General features: G+C 41.0%; 1 protein-coding gene and 1 long non-coding RNA gene across 2 annotated transcripts in view; one reads left to right on the top strand and one right to left on the bottom strand.

Annotated features, from left to right (window-relative positions):
* The window catches only part of susd6 (sushi domain containing 6), a 32,934-nt gene extending 16,203 nt beyond the window's left edge, over nucleotides 1-16,731 (top strand). The window contains exons 3-7 of the mRNA XM_042390886.1: nucleotides 10,375-10,569; nucleotides 11,146-11,340; nucleotides 11,474-11,612; nucleotides 12,908-13,389; nucleotides 14,260-16,731. Coding sequence (XP_042246820.1) covers nucleotides 10,375-10,569; nucleotides 11,146-11,340; nucleotides 11,474-11,612; nucleotides 12,908-13,389; nucleotides 14,260-14,285 — 1,037 coding nt within the window. The 3' untranslated portion in view covers nucleotides 14,286-16,731. The remainder of the gene's footprint in view (nucleotides 1-10,374; nucleotides 10,570-11,145; nucleotides 11,341-11,473; nucleotides 11,613-12,907; nucleotides 13,390-14,259) is intronic.
* A 1,800-nt stretch (nucleotides 16,732-18,531) lies between these two features.
* On the bottom strand, nucleotides 18,532-19,707 carry LOC121882429. The gene is made up of 2 exons (XR_006092083.1): nucleotides 19,608-19,707; nucleotides 18,532-19,427 (listed from the first exon to the last, which is right to left on the bottom strand). It is a non-coding gene; the product is annotated as an uncharacterized LOC121882429 (long non-coding RNA).
* Nucleotides 19,708-20,258: the final 551 nt, after the last annotated feature.

Raw genomic sequence — 20,258 nt, 5'->3', positions numbered from 1 at the left:
AATTGTATCCGGATTTATGAGATGCGTGTATGTTTCTGTATGTCCTGTCTTTATGTATTTCCATATTTATTTGTATAGTTTGATAGATTAATACATTAATCCGAACACTGAATTTAAATCCGGTTTAAGAATAATGACAAATGGTCGTCGTAAGCTTTCAAAGTGCAAAGATGTCTGCCTGTTCAGTCTGAACAACGGCCACAAAGCTCGAGTAATAAATTAACAATGATAAGAAAATGGAGAAATGTTAGCAACTCTTGACCTTTTGTAAAGCTGCAACCAGCATATATTTGGTGTTTGTAATTGAATAATTATGACAATTTTATATATAACTAATGACTGAAAGAGTGATCAAAACTGGGTTGGTTCTAACAGCCCAGCGTTGTGTGTAAGCTGAAATGTGTAGGCTGGAGTCATTGTGACTTATTGTAGACGTAAGGCACACTTACATGAGAAATTAGATTATTATATAACTCACTTCACTCATTTAAAAATAACTTTATGACTTGAGGCTTGCCATCATCTAAGTTGCCGTAATGAAATACATAAATATCAGTAAGTATATGTAAATGACTGTATTGTTTATTGTTCATTCTACCCTCTCAATCACTCCCAGAGCTATACATTGAGGTGTGTAGGTGATGTTACCTTGTCGTCTATGCTGGCTGAATGCCCGTCCAGGCTTTGGATGATGACAGAGTTTCATATCTGTGTTTGCTCTCACAAACTGTTTACTGTGTTCTAGACGGCAATATAAACTGTACTTTGTATCTTCCTCATGATGGTAAACAGTCGTTGTTGGGAACTCTCCTGACAACTCATTTCCTGTCCTAGTGTTTTTATCTCAAGTGAAATCTGTTAAACAGAAATGCAGCACTGAGATTCTGCAACTGTATTGTAAAAAAACAAAACAAAGGTCAAATGTCAATTTCCAATACATTGCATACAGTTTATATACCAGTTTGAATTCAGTGTTAATGCGTATTCTCGCAAAGAAAATGTTCATAGCTTAAAAGTGAAGATAACAAGCTTTTTCCAACTTGTCTTGACACGGCTTGCTTGGCTGGAACATGATGTTCATGGATAGCTGCCCAAGAGCTTGATATTTTTCTTGGGAAATGATTCGTTTTCATTGCCAGATACAGGTGAAGGTTGATGATGAGCTTAGAGTTTGTATTTTCTTTCTGCAGAAACAGGGTGGGAATGTCCTGATCTTGTTTTGGCCGCCAATCCTGATCCAAGTCATTTGATATTTAGCGTGTGAACACAGTGCATCACTTGTTAATACACATCGGTGTATCAATTAAATTTGCTGGCTGCTTTTTATTGTATTTTGTTCACTCAACTGTTCCTATGCTCACAATGGTGTTCACTGGGAGATGGATCCACTGTTTTGTAGACAGTTGCCACACCCAAAGTAAGCACGTGTTAAGAAATACATCAGGTTGTACAGTACACGGAATACAGTCTATCAAAAAATTCCTTGATCCCCCCCTACCATCCCACCAGCAATACACTCTTTGATCAGCTTACCCTCATGACTAGGAGATTAGTAGCAGCTTTTAGTACGCCGTTCATTGTGCATTTTGAGATGAGAGAAATCTGCATTACACAGTACGTTAGCCTTCAAGAGCCCACTGTTGTGAAACATGCCAGGCACACACTGACAACAAGCTGCATACCCCTTCACTCAGCGGGGCGGTCTGCATGTGTTAGAGAGGTTATACATACTGATGCTCGGTGCCATTTGTTCACCCTCTTGCTGAGCAGTTGCTCTATCAAAGTTCAGCTGGACTTCATCAGGGTGATGATGGACACGGGGCTGTAACACCGACTGCACTGATGAATCATTGGAGATGTAATGCGGAGCGTGAGATACCGTCTCTGTCTTTGTTACTTTGAACGTCACGTCACGATAATTGTGTATCTTGTTCTATAAGTCCTTTATGTAATGGTGCTTTCTTCATAGTCAGTGTGTTTTGAAGTATGTGCTGTATTATTGCAGTGACCCTTTTGACCAAACAACCCAAGCGTGCAGGTAAAGACCAGAAAAGAACAGCCAGCTGCAGACTACGCTGTTGTTTTACAACCGTTTTCAAACATTTCCGAATTACTACAGCTTGTAATAGACTTACACCGTGACTTAAACCGACACATCAACACGCCAGACCTGGTAAGCAGGGTTGAGATTATCTCCCCGACTTTCACCTTCAGCAAACGTCCCAAGAACACAGCACTCATGCTCCTGCTGGCTGGCAGGCTGCTGAAATATGATCAGTCCACAGTTGCATTGACAGTTTGAGGGGGTAGGGGGAGGGTTGTGTGTGTGTGTGTGTGTGTGTGTGTGTATATGTGTGTCTGAACACATGCACGTGTGTGTAGGAGGGGTCCCACACACTCTTTTGTTTTCCTCTGAAAGCTGAGAAGAAGGAATGTCTGCCTCCCAGCTGTCCTCAGCGGTGAGGGTGATAGAAGAGAGAAGGGGGAGCTCACTGTTTCGCCTTTGCTAACATCCTCCCATCTGTTACTGGAGGGCAAAAGAGTGTGTGTGTGTATGTGTGTGTGTGTGTGTGTAGGCTTGTATCTCAGGGTTGAGGAGAGGGTCATACAATAGTGGTACTCCCTCCTGCCCTCACCCGCTTTGGCCTCTCATGCATATTTAACCCTTCAAATGCAAAGTTGTCTGTTGTCCTTTTCGGAGGCACGCTGCTTAAATCTGTCACTGTGCCCCATCCCTCAATGAGCCGGGACAATGGGGTGTAATAGCAGCACACGTGGCTTGGTAAATGCATTGCAACAGCAGGGGAGGAATGGGTGGGGAGAAGGAGGATGTTTCTGTCTGTTTAGAGACTTCCATCACTCTGGGTGTATGTATCGTGTGTGTGTGTTTGTGTCTGTGTTACAGCTGCAGGAAGAGGAGTGATAAGTGGACGGCTAAGTTCTCTGGAAACGCTCTTTTGGAAATCCAGCCAGCTGTTTGACTCATGTTTTTCTGTCAAACTTCCTGTTTACTGTAGAAAATCACACTGTTGGTCTTGGCACCAGTGTACAACAGAGACGTAGGTCTGCCTTTTTTTGGTCTGGTGTTGTGACGGAATGGGTGCCCACAGCTCGGACATTCACATTCATACCTTGTGTTCCTAACCGTTCAGATAGGATGTCAGTGAGAAACACAAACCTGCTGGTTACAAAGGCACCACTGGAGACTTGAATAGTTAGTAAAGTGTCCGCCTGTTTGTGTGTGTACTCAAAGGCTTTTTGTATAAACGTGCTAGATCCTCCCTCACACTGTATCCTTGTTCTTCATCATTGAAGTCCTCCTTCCTCCCGTTTTTTTCCTCAGATAGGTCCCTCCGCCTTCCCCCCGTAGACCCAGGACATGGAACAAGAGCAATATTTGGAAAAAATGGGTTTCATGCTTTTAGGTTTCACCTTTTTTTCTGCATTCTTTCTCCACCACAGTAATACAAGACTACCTTTTATAAGCTTTTTTTTCCACATTTTCTTTCCCATGACCTTTCACCTCATTCAACAAAATCTGCTTTAGTTCTCCCTCCATCTTTCGCTCTGAGTCAGTGCACAGCTGTTATGAGTGGACAGAATATGAAAGCAGATATGAGGTCAACTGTGTGTGTGTGTGTGTGTGTGTGTGTGTCAGTGTTACTGCATGACAACTTCTCACTCACTCACAGAAGAACATGACACCGCTAGTATCACTCGCCCCAGACTGTTACGCGTCATATGTTACGGTCCCGTGTCACTCACCCAGGTCCGTGTACCGAGTTGTGTCACCTCATACTGTGTGAAATCTCTCACTGAAAGCTCATCTGTGATGTCTGTTTATGTGCGAAAGAATGAAAGCGAGTGCAGGAAGATTCCTCTTTATACATATACACACAATATCGTATTTTGTAGTTGCATTATGAATAGTTTTCTAGGTTATTACTGACTAATGCTTTCACTGTCTTGTCCAGACTTTACTTTTTCTTTTGTATATCATGTTACACTACACACCCGTCCTATTACTGGGAATTGTATTATGCAAGAGATTCCTGTATCCCAGATGTGTCATACTTGCCACCTTATTGTCTGTATTGTAAAATTCAGAGGAAGAAAACTTTTTATGCCTTTCCGGTGTATGCCTGGAATGTCATTTACTATAATACACCAAGAATACCAGATAATATACACATTTGAGAAGCTGGAGCTAGTTAATTTCTTCCATTATGCTTTAACTGCCAAATGCCTTACCGATTACCCGGAATTGTACCTGACTAATCCATTAATTGACTAACCGTTTTAGGAATTTTCATGCTTTGTAACAAAGATGAATTTAAAAAGACTTTTCCAAAATTTCTTTTATAGCATTTATCCACCAGTTGCAGAATTGAGCGGCGAATCTTGAGTCTTATTCTTTCCAACATTATCCCACCATGGGCTCTGCTGCACTGTACTGCACTCTAATAACAACAGCTTGGCTAAAAAATCCCACGGATTAGCGGGAGAGACTGGGGAATGTGGCAAAAAACAAAAACACCATCGTCCTAAAAATGACAGCAACATCATTAAAAACAACAACAACTGAGGGCTTGGAGAGAGGCCAACAAAGGAACAAAGACATATTTAGTAGGCCAAAGAGAGCATCATCATCCCCTCGGTCTTTAGCTTAATCCAACGCACAGCCCCCCCTTGGCATACATTCACGCGCACAAATTCCCCTGCTTCTCGACACACTTGCGCACACACACACACACACACTGTGACACACTCTTTTTATGGCCTATTGTTCTATAGAGCAATGAAACAGCTGGTTGCAGAAGTCATCAGTATCGGATCTGCTTTAGAGCGCTCCCAGCTTGTAATAGAGGATAATTAGAATTTTAATTTGCCTGGGCGAAGAGGGCTGAAACCCTTGTCTTCCCCCGACCGTGTTTTCCTAAATCCCCCACCCTCCAGCTCTTAGCAGGCTAGTGCCATCGGTAACAGATGGGGGGGGGGAAGGAGATATTCACAGCCAGGCAAGCACTTCAGAGCAAGGCAGGGGATTTTAACGCCCCCCGTGGCCTCGGTGTCCTCCGGCGCAGCCTTAAGGCGCTGCATGTTGGGATTAGGAATCAGCCTCATGTGCGCTCCGTCCTCTCCCGGCCCAGTCCTCCCACTACATGATGTCATTCTCCAACCTTTTAGCAATTAAGCTTTTTGATCAGCTTTCATTAGCGCGCCCAAAGGATTTCTAATCATTTCACCTTCTTTATACGTCCAGTTTTCTCAACGCGGTTGCATGCCAAAGCTTAAGCACTGTTAAAGAGTCTTCAGTGGGTATTGAAAGCAAGCGTGAGATAATCTCTGATGAATCTTCAGACACAAATTCGCTGGACAGTTCTGTGATTAATGAATCCATGTAAGCATGTTTGGTTTTTTTACTTACCCACTCTTTCCACTAGCTTTCACAAAACACTTTTGTCTCTGTTTTAGTCATTATTGTTTTCAATATTCTCCAAAACCTTTTCTCTTGAGCAAATTCAACATCAGACCGGTGGGAGAACAGCTTGTGTTTAACTGTGACTCATTCCCTTCCTCAAAGCACAAAACATGGCGTACTAAATCCACTCTGGCATTGCTTAGTGCTTTAATCGTTTTTTTGTTGTTTTTTTTTTGTTTTTTTTGAGGATTTTTTTTTTTTTCTGTGTGTGTTTTTCAAAGCCAATATTCAAAATAGGCTGAGAGGGAGATGGAAAAGGGAGAGGCAGAAAGGTTATATATCTTAACCACTCTACCATCTCTGGATATTGAACCAGCTTTCATTGTTTCCTTCCATCATGTCTCTGCGTTTGTGCTAGACCAACCCACAGTGTGGTATGTACTGTAGCTGGCTGCTGCCTACTCTTGCCATTGTTGTTGTTGTACAGAGCCTCTCCCTCACATACAGAATTGGTCGACCTGCCACGACATGTCTCTTTTTGGCTACAGTGCTTCATGATGCTGATGTTGTTTTTTTTTTTTGCACTCTTCTCCTTTTTCTCTTTTTTTCTACCCTCCCCCTCTTTTTTCTGCCTGTTTATCTGACGAGTACATTTCCCAGTCAGATTTTTTTTCTGTTCCTCAGTTACTCCCTTCACTATTTTCCAACCTCATCTCTCTCTCTCTCTCTTTCCTGGTAAAGGTGCATTTTTTTTTTTAGCTTAGCTAATTTTTTGATGTTGAATATATTTATATATATTTCCCCTCACAGTCTTGTTCTAAGGTATGCTCTGACTTCTTTTGACAGGTATAATCCCGTGGGAGAGTGAGTTGAAGTCAAAATTCTTGACTGCTCTTAAGTTTTACAACTACTTTTAGACATGTCTTTTATCTTTCCATATTTTCTAGTCATTTCCCCTTTTTAAGCTGACATGGGTTTGAGTTGTTCTGTTCTCAAAGGTTTAGTGTGCAAGAAAAATGTGTGTGTGCATGAATGCAGATCTATTATAAATGTAGATATATGTAGGAGCCGTCTTATTAGTTACTAATACTGTCGATATTTGTCATATCTGAGTGTGGAACGGACAATTTGAAGCAGCTTTTTCGTTTTCAGCTGAATTAGTGACAGTTTCATACTGGTACATCCCGCGCCTACAGGTACTGTCATCATGTAGCAGGCTGTGTCATGGCAGGCGAAGGCTTGTAGAAGAATATTTTTAATGCTATCTTACCACACAACCCAGGGTTTCCCTCAGGATGTTGTTCAGAAGAGATGGTAATCCACCCGGATCCCAAGCAGCTCGTCTTACAATCAATTTAGTTCATAGATGCTGGCCTAAACAAGAGATAAAGCATGTATAATGGCTTTTGTTGTGCGAACTAGAACCTCTGACTCCTTTTCTGAAGGTTATTGTTATTTTTCATTCAAGTCTAGAGCTGCAGTGACTAGTAGACAGAAAATTGAACAATTGTTTTGATAATTTTTCAAGCAAAAATACAATTTTCTGGTTGCTGATTTTTGCTTTGTCATGTATAACAGGGAATTGAATACTTGAAGGTTTTGGACTGTTGGTAAGACAAAACAAGCAATTTGAAGACTTCACCATGGCCTCCGAGAAATTGTGAATGCATTTAACATTCCATGGACTGAATCATTAATCTAGAAAATAATCAGCAGATGAATTGATAATGAAAATAATCTTTAGTTGCAGCTCTATTAAAATGTCTGAATATCTTTATGATAGTAGCAGAGGTGGTCTTTGTTTCAGGTGAGGTGGCATACCTACGCTAAAAGTATCAGCGTTAGTGTAATAGATGCAAATGTGGGAAGTCACCAGAGCCTCTTGGTTATCCTGGGACCAGAGGGTGAGCCTGGTTTGATTGGCTTCTAAAAGGACCACAAGCTTAAAGCTCCTTCTCTGCTCTCTTCAGTGTTTGTCATTATTTTCATCAAGCAGTACATTTACACACAGTGCGTACTCTGAGTGTTTTAAATACATGGCATGATATTTAGTATTTAAAAACACTACTGTATACATTTGATATGACTATGAGATGCCCATTTGCAGCACATGTGTTTGCATATTCCTGTATCTCTGAGACAATTCTGCAGATAAGAAAGCCATTCAAATACAAGAGAAGATTGATACCATTTACATTCCTCTGTCCTCTACAGTTCTATTCACCGCCTCGCATCGCACCACAAAAGATCATAATAACGTCTGTGGGCCAAAGGCTTTTGTCACAAACTGCCCCCTGTAGGTCTTTTTGTCCCCCGCTGCCTCGCAGCCTGGGGTCGTCAATTCATCACCTTTACCACCTCCATTAGCACCATCTCCTCCTCAGAGGGCCTTTAGCCGCCCCGAAGCATCTCAGCGAACAACTGCTCAGGTCACGGTGTCAAATGGCATTCTGAAATGTTGGTTTGCAGATAGTGTTTCTGTGTATGAAAGAGAGTATGCATGTGTTTGAAGGAGAAAGATTAATAGCACTTTTAAATACAAACCTAGTGTATGTTTCAGCCTATTGAAGCAATCTTCAGCTTGTGTGTGAGACATTAAACGTAACTCGAGGTCATGGATGGATACTGTTGAACTTTAATCAGAGTAGTTTCTGTCACAAGATAGTTAATTGATTATCTTTTGGTGTTGGACTGTTGGTGGGACAAAACAAATCATTAACAGAAGTCACTTTGGTCTTCGTAGGAGGCATTTTCCTCTGTTTTCTGTCATTTTCTAGACCAAACAATTAATTGATTAATCAAGGAAGTACTGCACAGATTATTCGATAATGCAAATAATCGTTCGTCAGTCCTGTAACAAAATATCTTGTGAATGAGAGACAGAATTCGAGATGGTTAGAGACTCTCTGGTAACTCCTTGTTTTGTTCCACTTATAACTTCTTGAGCACGCACAGCTAAATCTGTCCCTGGCTAAATTCAATAACACACCCTTTGGTATCACACGACTTAGTCCTGGGAGTGTCTTTGTTTGTGGGTGTTTATTTTGTTTCTCTGCGTACGTGTGTGTGTGTCTGCGCATGTGTGTATGTGTGTGTAAGGGAGTAGGCGCTCGCACATTTGAGTGTTTGCATATAATCTTGTGCTGCCAGCTTAGAGCGACGTTTCTCCCCGGAGATTAGAGGATGTTAGAGGCACTGCTGTGGAAATAGTCTCTCTTTCAATCTCTTAACACACACACACACACACACACACACAGGCAAGACAAAGTGGTTGTTAGCGGTGTTGGTATGTTTGTTTATGTCAAACAAGCAATAAAGCTCTGCAATAGAGCATAGCTAATATTATTTTATAAATACCCAGACCAAGGATTAAATAATGACCCATGTAGCCATTAGTATCGATGGCATTGTTAATGTTCTTTATTGTGGGTGTGTCTCTATTTTACTAACGTCTGGGTCCGGTTACTGAGAAAAATCACTGCACATAATATGATTATATTCAATTAATCAAACAGATAAGATGTACGGATAAAACTGAAAACCTATTATGACAGAATTAATTTATATATTTGGCCCAGAGGGGTTTTTAGTAAGAATGATTAAAGTTGGTACTGGAAATTTTTCCACTGCAGCCAAGCCCAAATGCTTACATAACTACCTCACAGATGATCCAGATCAGTAGTAATAAAATTGGAATGCCTGTATCTACGATTTCCACAAGTTTAAGATTAGTAATAGTGAAATAAAGTCCTCCTCCCGCTGTCATGTCTCAGTTTACACAGGTGTTGCAATATCACATCAGACCTGCTGGGTTTAGATGCTCGTCTCTCGCCAGACTGCAGCTCCGAACATGCTCCTGTATTAACATGTGCGTGTGTTGGTGGACAACGTTCGGGGTCGTGAGAGCGCAGCACAAATTCAGATAACGTACCGCGATGAAACAAACACACAGACACGAGGAACTGGCGTGACACCGCAACATCATAGATGGGGCATGGGGAAAGGAGGATCAAAGCACAATTAACTTTAGGTCTCCTGCTTCGTCCTGTCTTTATTGGCTGGCTTCGAGTCTGTCATTAGAACACGGTAAACGAGCCTCGCTGAAGGCCCTGTCTCACCACCAGGCAGATAGACAGGATCCTAGCGTAGGATGAAGACAGTTTAATGAGCAGGAGATAATCGAGAGAAATTAGATCTATTTGAAGCTCCTTGTGACATTTTAATCCACTGTAGACACTGAAGGTATTCTCTGTTCTGCACAGCACGGCTCTCTCCACCACACCCGCTGTGTTGATACAGTGCTTGTACCTTGTCTTAGTAAAAATGCAGCCTAGTTTCAAGTAACAATACCTCCTGAGCTTTAATTATCAGCTCCACCTGTCAACTTGACAGAGTTTCCCTGTGAAAAGTCGTTTGACCCGCTGGATGATAGAACAGCACAATATTCCAGCAGACCCACATCAATGTAACACTAAAATTTTAAAGTCACTGGAAAATTATTATTAAGACTGTGATGGAGCCAGTCATAACTAGAACTACGAGTGATCGTAAATACTTGGTTTATTTGACATAATATTGCTACATTATTCTTCAAAGAAGCGGGTCGCATGTGAAACAAATTGTCCTTGTTTTTTTTAGCGAGCCTGCGATGGAAATCCCTGAATAAATAATAATTAAAATGGGACATATCCCGTCTACAGGAAGTCTCAAACTCCACTTAGTTTTCTTTCATACCTCATAATTACCTTTCTACATTACATTATTAAAATATACTCCAGGTTCCCGAATTGGCTGTAGGCCTACGGCTGGCAGTTCCTTCTAAACAGTAAATGATCATAAGCCAAGCACAGAGTCAGAAGACGAAGCCTCAGAGAGAAACAGTCTTCCATCATTTAGGCTTTCAAGCAGTGAACTCATTCTTATTCTCTTCACTCCTTTCTGTGTCTTTTTAGGTTGTGCGCGGCCACCCGGCGTGCAGCACGGAGACCTGCTGAACCAGACCGAGGCTAACAGGGGCTCCTTTCCCCCAGGCACCCTGCTGACCTATGGCTGTGAGCCTGGCTACACTGCAGATGGACCCACCACCATTATTTGTACTAGTTCTGGAGCCTGGTCTCAACAACCTCCACGCTGTATCAGAAGCAATGGTGAGCGTGACTCGGGAAAGCATGAGGGAAAGCACAGAACCAACAAGAACTGTCAGTGACAGTTCCCTGGAAATGTTTTTACTTGGAATTTTTTGTTGTTTTTAAGTACAAATAAAAAATATATTTGTCTCTTTAGTACGTACTAAAAATTGTAATTCCCCACTGTGCATGCACATATGCACATCCAATCTGTCAGCCTGTGGGAAACCCTTCCTATAACTGCAAGATTCAATTTCATCGCTTTTTGTTACTATAACATTTCATGGTCAATTTCATGGGTTGGTGAGCCATTTTTCTCATTTTCTGAAAAGTTAACTTTATGGATTTTTTGAAGTTGACCGTATGTACTCGCACACACACAACTGCATCCAATCTAAAATATTACATCAGTTCAAGAGCACACAGTATCACAGCACCAACAGTTAGAAGAGAGCCAGCAGGAACACTCTCACCCAAAATCAGAGCATTTTAAACCGCAGGAATCAAACCTGACCGCAGGTAGAAATTACTGCCACATTTTCTGTAAGCGATACCAGCCATGATTGTTAAGATTGGAAATATCTGCTGCTTCCCCAGTGTGTTCGCCCCCCACTGAACCAGAGAACGGGGGCTACCGCTGTCACCCCTCCCCTTGCCACCGCCTCACCCAAAAGACCGTCATTGAGTACTTCTGTGACGAGGGCTACGCTCTGAAGGGAGACTACAAGTTCCTCACCTGCCAGAACGGCGAGTGGGACGCTCCGATGCAGATCAGCTGTCGACTCACCCAAGGTCTGTCACATGAGCAAACTTCTTCCTGTGTGTTGTGTTTTTGATAGAGAGAACATATAACCTGACAGGAAATGTAAAATCTAAATCTGTGAACCACATTTTCAGTTCCTCTCTGTCTTCCTGTGTCTCACAGACAAGGAGCCAAGCTCTCCGCTGGGCATACCAGCTCTGTCTATTGTGGCGTCCACAGCTAGCTCTGTGGCACTCATCCTGCTTTTAGTGGTGCTGTTTGTTCTTGTACAGCCAAAACTCAAGTCCTTCCATCACAACAGGTAAGACGCACACATATATTCCCAAATTCTTAACTTCCACACAACTATAATCCAACACCAGACTCAAAATGTCAGCGAAATAATTTATGATAATAAGGGCTGAAATATTTAACCTGTCATGCCAGAGGTTATTAGTGCTGCTGGTTTATAAAGAAAGAAACCAGTTTCTTACAAACCCAAATCTTATCTTCATTGTACTGCAATTAGTGGTAATAACATTTTACAAGGGTGTAAAGATAGTGTTACTCCATTTGGCACAACTTTGCACATGCACTTATGCACGCAAGTGAAAATAACAAAGACAAAGTGTATAAAAAAGACACCTCGGGTCATAGTCAGCAGTATAAAGTACAAGCTGTCGTGTGGCTGGTTTAGACAGTTTTATTTGTTAAAATGGCGGCGTATCTCTATCCACAGAGCCGATGAATGAAAAAAGACCAGCCTTGTAAAACATCTTTTGATTCTCTTGACTTTTTGTGTTGCTTGCCTTAAAGGACTCCATTGTAAAGCTATTCTCAGGAAAGCTGCCTTGGCAATAAAATCGGTTCATAAAATATCATCATATTTTTGAGGCCACATTTTTCCATCGGTTTTTGTCATGAAGAGAATGTCTTACTTGTTCCACCTCACCAAGCTCCTTCAACCTCTACGTTGCTCTGTGGACATTTTGTTTTCTTATGCTTTACTGAAGAGGATGAACACTTTGAAAAGGATTTTTATGAGCCTTTTTACGCCTCAAAACTCTTGAAAGTTTTTAGCTCTTTGTACTCTGCCCTTTATTATTTGGTGCTGTAAAACCACCTCCCATTATGTAACAAAGTGAAACAGCAGATTTAGCTCCTCATTCTTTCTGTGGTGACACCTATCGTTCCATCAGAAGTATTGGTCGAAACTCTTTATGTAAATAAATTGTCAAGATGCAAAAGACCTGCTAACTAGTTTTGCAAGTTGGCATTTTTGAAATACCTGAGAAATGAAAGTAAAAGTAAGAAAAAGACAGTTAATCCCATCACAGTCACACTCTCCTCTGCTGTGGCTGTGATAAAAAGGCCAGAACGATTTGATCTAATGCTCATTGGCACTCTTGTTGATTGTGTCGTGGGCCCGAGGGCTTAGTGCAGCCTGCTGTAAGGGATTGTACAGTCAACGCTAATCACCTCCACACAGAGGTTCTCTGCGGCACGCAACACACATAGCTGCATCATGCCTTTCAACCTGAGCCTGGTTATGTGATCCACCGTCTCTCCCCTGCCTCTCAGACTGTTTCACTCTGTCTTTGTCTGTCCGTCCGTCAGGAGGGAGCAGGGAGTCTCAGGTCAGTCCAGCTCCATCATGGTTGAGGGCGTCCAGGTGACTCTGCCCTCGTACGAAGAGGCTGTGTACGGAAGCGGCGGACCCTGCGGCGCTTCACGTCCTCCTTCTCCTCCACCGCCTCCTCCAGCTCCTCCAGAGTCTCGAGTCCCGATCGTGCTCTCTGAGGGGCTTCCTCAGGGGGCCACAGGAGGCCAAGGCCCCAGCAGAACCCGCCACCACAGAGACTTAGACTTCTGTCTCCCATCCACTTCCTCCTCATCATCCTACTCCTCCCGCCGTCATGCAGAGACGGTGCTGGTTCATCAGGCCCCCTCTTCCTCCTCCTCCTCCTCCTCATCATCATCATGGGCCAGAGAGCACCCTGGGGGTGCATGCGCAGCCCCCTTACCGCTCCGTAGAGACTCTGAGAGCAGCGACCAGCACAGTCTGCTCTCCGTCACCTCTACGGATGACTTTTCTGATGGTAAGAGTCGACAGTCTGTGTTATTTTGCTGATTTGCTTTAAAACAAGTGGAGCCTGACCAACATCAATATTTCTATTTCATATCCAATAATGATATATCAGCAAATAGTTTTTTTCACATAAACGCATTACATACACTAATATTTTTGATAGGAAACCATTACTTTATTTTTCAGTTGTAAAATGTTCTATAATTTTTTTAAAAACAAACTGATGGAACAGCGACGCTACTTTAAAATAATCTCAAGCACATCTTCGGCATTTCTGTCCTGCAATAACTTATCAGCTGTCATATACAGTGTGTCAACATCGATATACTGTATGCAATTAGAAAATAACAAGACACACCGAATCATTCACACACCACTTTTCACTTGGTTTTGGAGGACCAGTGAAGACAAACATTATCTGTAAGGAATAATTCCACTGGCCAACATAATCAATACTTTTTAATAACAAATGTCACCCTGTTTCCTGTGTTATTTATTGTATAAAGTCAGGCCCTGCTCGAAACATTCAGTAAAGACACAAGAGGATTTTCAATGAGCAATTTACACTCTGTGCTGGATTAAGTTCATTATTAATAATGAAATTACTCACCACATTCAAATAATTATATAATTTCACCTAAACATTTCAACTGTTTTGAGGACAATAGCATCACAAGTAGCCACATAAGATCCTGTTTAATACAGATCTGTTTTGTTTTTATTTGTTTGGCTCTCAGTGAGAAAATGTGTACTGTAACAGGCAAAAGCAGTGACTTCCAATGATTTCAACACGTTGAAATGTTTCTGGTGATGTAATGAATGGATTGCTAACTCTAGAGCCACTGCTCTATTCTAATGTGTCTGCTCTGTTCCCCTGCAGATATTCCCCTGCTGAAGGAAGCATGAAGCCTGCCAACCTGCTATCAGCATCAGCAGCAGAGCCCCTATTTCCCTATCACTCACTGCTGACCAGGACTGACTGAGGCTGTCAACCCACTTCCCCCGACTCCCCTCAGCAGCCAGCAGAGAAAAAGACTAGAACTATGCCCATTCCCCATGCAACCTCTTCTGCCATTGCTACCCATGCAGAGCAAAGCCAACGACCAATACCCACTGCACCATAAGCAATGATGGAGCACCGCTGGACCCAGCGACTGGATCAAACGAAAGACAAGCCAGATAAACAAAGTGGTGCCAGCTCAACATAAATCCCGTAGATCCTATGTATATGAGTAAAACATACATACTGAGTCAAGGTTGTGTGCTATAGGCTATGTATTACCATACACTTGCCTCCTCCCAGGTGTAGTTCTCTATATTAACATTGCTCACAGAGGCTTCATTGGAGAAGGCTAAAGCAATTGTTGACTGTTGGGATTACTGTGGATATAAAAAAAAAAAAACCTTGTGATGTTTTTCGCTCCTGACACCATGGCGTTCAGAATCAGAATGGTCTTCCCGCTGTACTTGAAAAGTTGTGAGTGATGGCTAGGTTTTGCGGCCCTCTTTGTGAATGCTGCATGTTGTTTTTAGTTATTGTTGTCAGAGCACGGTGGCCCACTTTGAATGAAGCATGAAGTCTCTTCTCTCTCTCTCTCTCTCTCGCTAGCTATCTGTGTATCCAGTTGGCATCTCGAATATGGATTAGTGGGATTGAGAACCTCTTCACAAGAGCTGAAAGCAGGGTGCAGCATTTTACATAGCACCATATCACAACTATAAAAAAAAAGAACTTTGTTTTCTGTTGTACCCGCTATCTGGAAGGTGCTTCTGTCACATGAGTGGGCTTGATTGGTGTTTTGGTTCCAAGAGGCATCTTGAAACTGTGCTACATCTCACCTGTGTAAGGGGAGGGAGACATAATGTCGCAGTTAGAAGCTGAGGAGGGGGTTGTCTTTCAACAGGGTGATTGGACACATGACTAAACTTTAAGGTGGTTTGTGTTGAATTTTCTTCCCACTGTATTTATTGTTTGGTGTGTGTGGCTCTATTTGCTTTGAGTTGTTGAATCTGGGGTTTACGAGTGCATATATGTGTGTGTGTGTGTGTGTGTGTGTGTGTGTGTGTGTATGCGTGCTTGTCTGCATCTTTGTGTGTCAGCTAGACAGGAGGCGACATGTCCTCATATGGTAGGCCTCGATACAGCCATTTCCTGATTTGCCTCTCTTCAGATCAGAGGCTAGCTTCACAATGTCCCTGTCTTTCACCATAGGAAAATATCCCTCCCAGCGCTGAATAAGTCACATGAATAAACCAGCGTCACTTCAGGCAATGAGTCCAGTACACAATGTGTGTATTATTCATCTACTCTCAAACTAGAATATTTATCATTTTTCTGCTGAATGGCTGTAAAACACAAGTCTCCTTAGAGGAACCGCTTTGCGCCCACCTTCACACTCAACCGAAGACTCCACTTTTTGTGAATTGTTGACACAACTGCAACTGGTTGCAGTGAAATAATAAAAGTTTTGTTATATAGCACCCCACCCCCGCCACATACACTCACTCAACTCACTCACTCAACTCACTCACCGTTTCGATGCCAAGTGCAAAATTAAAAGAGAATCATGTTATAAGTCTTCCTCTGTTTTCATTGCCACTTGAAAAGCTTTGGTGGTTGAGCTGGTCACCCTGGAAACAGCATGACTCTGATGGATCCCAAGAATTACTTTTCAAGCCTAACTGTTTAGAAAAAAAATCCCCATCTGAATTTCTGTTCTCTTATTTGGCATTTGCGGCTGTCTACTTTATTAATGCAAACAGAATGTTGCCTTAGACATGTACATTTCTTTTTTTTTTTTTTTTGGGATGTATAATCTTAAGCCTCTGCGTTGGTTGCTTTACAATATTGCAACGTGTTCTGTTTTCCCAATGGCCTTACTCTGTTCTTTTCTATTCTATGCATAAAACTGTCTTTGTGTATTTATCAACGAGTTTAATTTTGTTGTGGACACGACTAAAAGAATGTCCATCCTTCTCTGTTCTCCCCTAGCTTTTCCAGCTACTGTGATGATGATGATGACGACGATGATGAACCTATAAGCACCTATATTTCACTATTCCTTTGCTTCCCTTTTGCTACAAGGCATTAAAATGTTATGGGATTAAACAAAAAGAAAAAAAAACTAAATTAACATTGCGTTCAGAAGCACTGTTGTACGGTGTTGCTTCCCTGAAAATAACAGGTTAAAAAAAGTACACATCTTGATTCTTAGTTTCAGTGCTTTCAGCTTCGGTTTTTCCTCTGTACATGGCAGTGGGTGTGAAAATAGTAATTTAATATTTGTATAAAGTTTAATTTAATTTTACAGTGTGTATATAACTTTCTAATTAAAGCTTTCTTTTGAATGTGGAAGATGATGTGTCATTTATTCAGGCTTGCGTTGGACTTTTTGTTTTACTGCGTAATTCTAGGAAAATATTGATCTTACTGACATATGGTAGTGATTTTTAGACTGAAACCTGGGTCCATTTCAGAAATAAGAAAACATTTCTAGAACCTCAACTTTGGCAAAGTGTGTCTGCTTCAACTACTCAAAGAATGTAATTTTTTCCTATTTTTAGGGCGCCCTTATAACATCTACAACAGATGACATTTGGACTTCCTTTTTCTCTTTTGATCACTGACAATTGCCTAAGCTACTTCCAGTTTTCCTAAAATATATACCAGTACATATGTCACAACATTTTAGTACCTTGTGATATTCTTACCAGTTATGAGGTGAGTATAATACCCTGTTGTTGTATAATTTATAATATTGATGCTGTGACATGTTTAGTATCATACAATATTTTTCATTGAGTACTCCATCTGTTCCATCAAGTCAAACATTTACCAATGTTAGCTGGAAGAACTCTTATTCTTTGTCAGAGTTCATCTAGATGGATCATAATTTTCAACTGTTGGAGGATGGATTCATGAATGATGCTGCTGTGTTTGATTAGATCCAGAGTGACCCGCATCAGGAGCACACCGGTAGATCCCTTTAAAAAGCCTCTTTAAAACTCTTTTTGTATGCTAGCAATTATGTTAAAAAATATTCTTATTGGCTCACATTGGGGTTTTTTATCTTATTTGTCCTGCTGTTAAACTGGTTTTGCTGCTGTATCCTATAAAGTGACAGCTACTGTGTTATATGTGATCTCTTCCTGCTCTTTGTATAACATTATTGTGCTTGGGTGACACCTAGTGGTCAGAAATAGAAACTTTATTATCATAATCATTATTATCATTATTATCATTTATTTATTATTATTTTATCATATTTAAAGGTATACTATGCAGAATTTGTTGTTGGTGTTTGTAAATACAGCATTCAAAGTTTGCCCCTCCTCCCCGGCTCGAGCTGAGAGAGAAAGAGCAGTGGTCAAGCGATCTAGAGATTGAATGAAGAGAGGGAGCAGTATTGGTGAAACAAAGCTGTTTATCAGATAGATAAAACATTTTCTGAACAAATAAACACGCCCATACCTCCACGCAACCTTGTTGGAAGATGCCTCATTGCCGGATTTTGTGTGAATGCAGCCTCATCCTATCCGCTGTGGCCTCACTGCTCTGCGTGTGTGTAGTTCAGCCCCACCCTCAGTTAAGCGGACACACAGACCTGCAGCTCTTTATATATTCATGACACAGAGATAGAGAGTAGAGCGGAGCAGAGAGGAGAGACAGCGATGTAACCTGGTCACTACGCTACGATTCCTGGCCTCACACCCTGCAAGCTGTCATTGGCTGGGGGCTACCTTCCAAGGGTTGATGCCCAGAAGCATCCCGAACGCAAAAAAATAATAAGAAAATACAGGCAGAGGGCAGAGTCTCTGCAGATAAACACACCACCACACGCTTCTAGTGGGTCATAAGTGATGATTGAGAGGGATTACTTTTCTATGAGTCTATACATTGGTTTTTAAGAAAATCCCACATAGTGTACCTTTAAAGGTATACCCTTTTATACAGTGAGGAGAGGCCAACTTTGAATGCTGTGTTTACAAACACCAACTGACAAATCCTGCATAGTATGCCTTTAACATCATGAAAATAGAAACATTCAGCATTTAAGTCGAAATGTGCATTCTTGTGCAATTCAATGTAAAATAAATAAATATTTAACACTTATAAGATCCTTACAACATAATCAAACAATATCTCAAAAAATAATAATGAAGGACAACTCCAACTTTATTGGACAGATATTGAAACACATAACACACACAAATACAGGAAAACCATCACACAAAATAAACAGTTGAACAAAGCCATGAGGAACACAGAACAACATAAAAGGCTCAGGAATAGCATAAAAACCTAAACAAAACAAAACAAAAGATCCCAAAAGAAATAAGAGAACCGAAGACAATAAATAAGTAAATAAATTTTAAAAAGTAAAGATAAAGATTACATGTTTACCTAAGTGAGTCCTGAGTGTTGAGATGGTAGTAAGGCACTTTTGTGGTTCTTCTTATGGCTTAAAGAATACAGGAGACTTTGAAGTTCTGCAAGGTAAGGCAGCAAACTAGGTGGGGATTTATAAAAAAATGCATTTGTGGATATAAACGTTAGCCATCAAATGTAAAAATTGACAATGTACTGAGAGGAACTGTTCTTGTGTCTGAAAAATACATCATACATCTAATATCATATAAAGTAAAAGTATAAGGCCCATCAATGAAGCTGAAAATATGGGTAGCAAGTTCTTGCTGAAAGGTCTGAACCACATCACAGTGAAAGAAAAGATGAGGAATACATTCTTTCTGGTGATTAAAAAAGTACAAAGATATGCAGTGTCCACATATTTTGCAATAAAGGAATTAACAGGATACATATAATGTAGAATTTTAAAATGTATTTCCATGACCTTATTAGAAAAAGAGTATTCATAAGTTAAATATTTATAATGTACCCATAAAGTAACGTCATTTTTTTTCATTTACCAGTTTTTTACATTTAGTAGTCATCTCAGCACCCTTCACTTCTTTGCACTTTTTGCATCCTGTTTACAGTTCACTGAAACGGTTACACCCATGACTGCAACCCCCGACATGGAGAGAACTCTGTTGTGAAGTTTGCAGACGACACCACCATCATCGGCCGGATTTCAAACAACAATGAGAGTTCATATCAAGAGGAAATCAACAGTCTTGCAGAATGGTAAACAGAGAACAATCTACTGATCAATGTCAACAAAACTAAAGAGCTGATTGTTGCTTTGGAAATAGGAGACAAATACATACCCATGTCTACATCAGTAGAGCTGTGGTGGAGCAGGTGAACAGTTTTAAGTTCCTGGGTATCAGCATCACAGAGAACCTGTCATGGACATCACACATCTCCACCCTAGTAAAAAAAAAAAAAAAAGCTCAGAAACAACTGTACTGAAACTTAAGAGGGAAAAAAATCCCATCTTAAGTTGTTAACTTTTACAGAGGAGCAATAGAAAGCATCCTGACTGGAAACATCATAAATTGGTATGGGATGTGCACGGCCCAAGACAGGAAGGCTCTGCTGTGGGTGATTAAACCGCCCAGAACATCATGGGTATCCATCTACCGAGCATCAGTGATATCGGTGAGGTGAGGAGCCTGCACAAAGCCCAAAGGATACTAAAAGACAATACTCACCCCAACCACAGCCTATTCACCCTGCTGCTGTCTGGCAAGAGATACAGAAGTATCCATTGTCATACTACCAGACTACAGAGCAGCTTCTCTCCTAAGACTCCTCAATTTATCCTCTGCACTACAATATCATATTATATACTAATCTACTTATATCATTTCTGTTTTTGTTAGTAGCATTAAGGGACTACAAACTACATTTTGTTATCCAATTTTGTTTTGTAAAATGATAATAAATGAATGTTGAAACTTTAATTATTTTCTTTA

The sequence above is a fragment of the Thunnus maccoyii genome, chromosome 17 (genome assembly GCF_910596095.1).
Source record: "Thunnus maccoyii chromosome 17, fThuMac1.1, whole genome shotgun sequence".
In the NCBI taxonomy this organism is placed as follows: domain Eukaryota; kingdom Metazoa; phylum Chordata; class Actinopteri; order Scombriformes; family Scombridae; genus Thunnus; species Thunnus maccoyii.
This window is presented reverse-complemented; position numbering and strand designations above follow the sequence as displayed.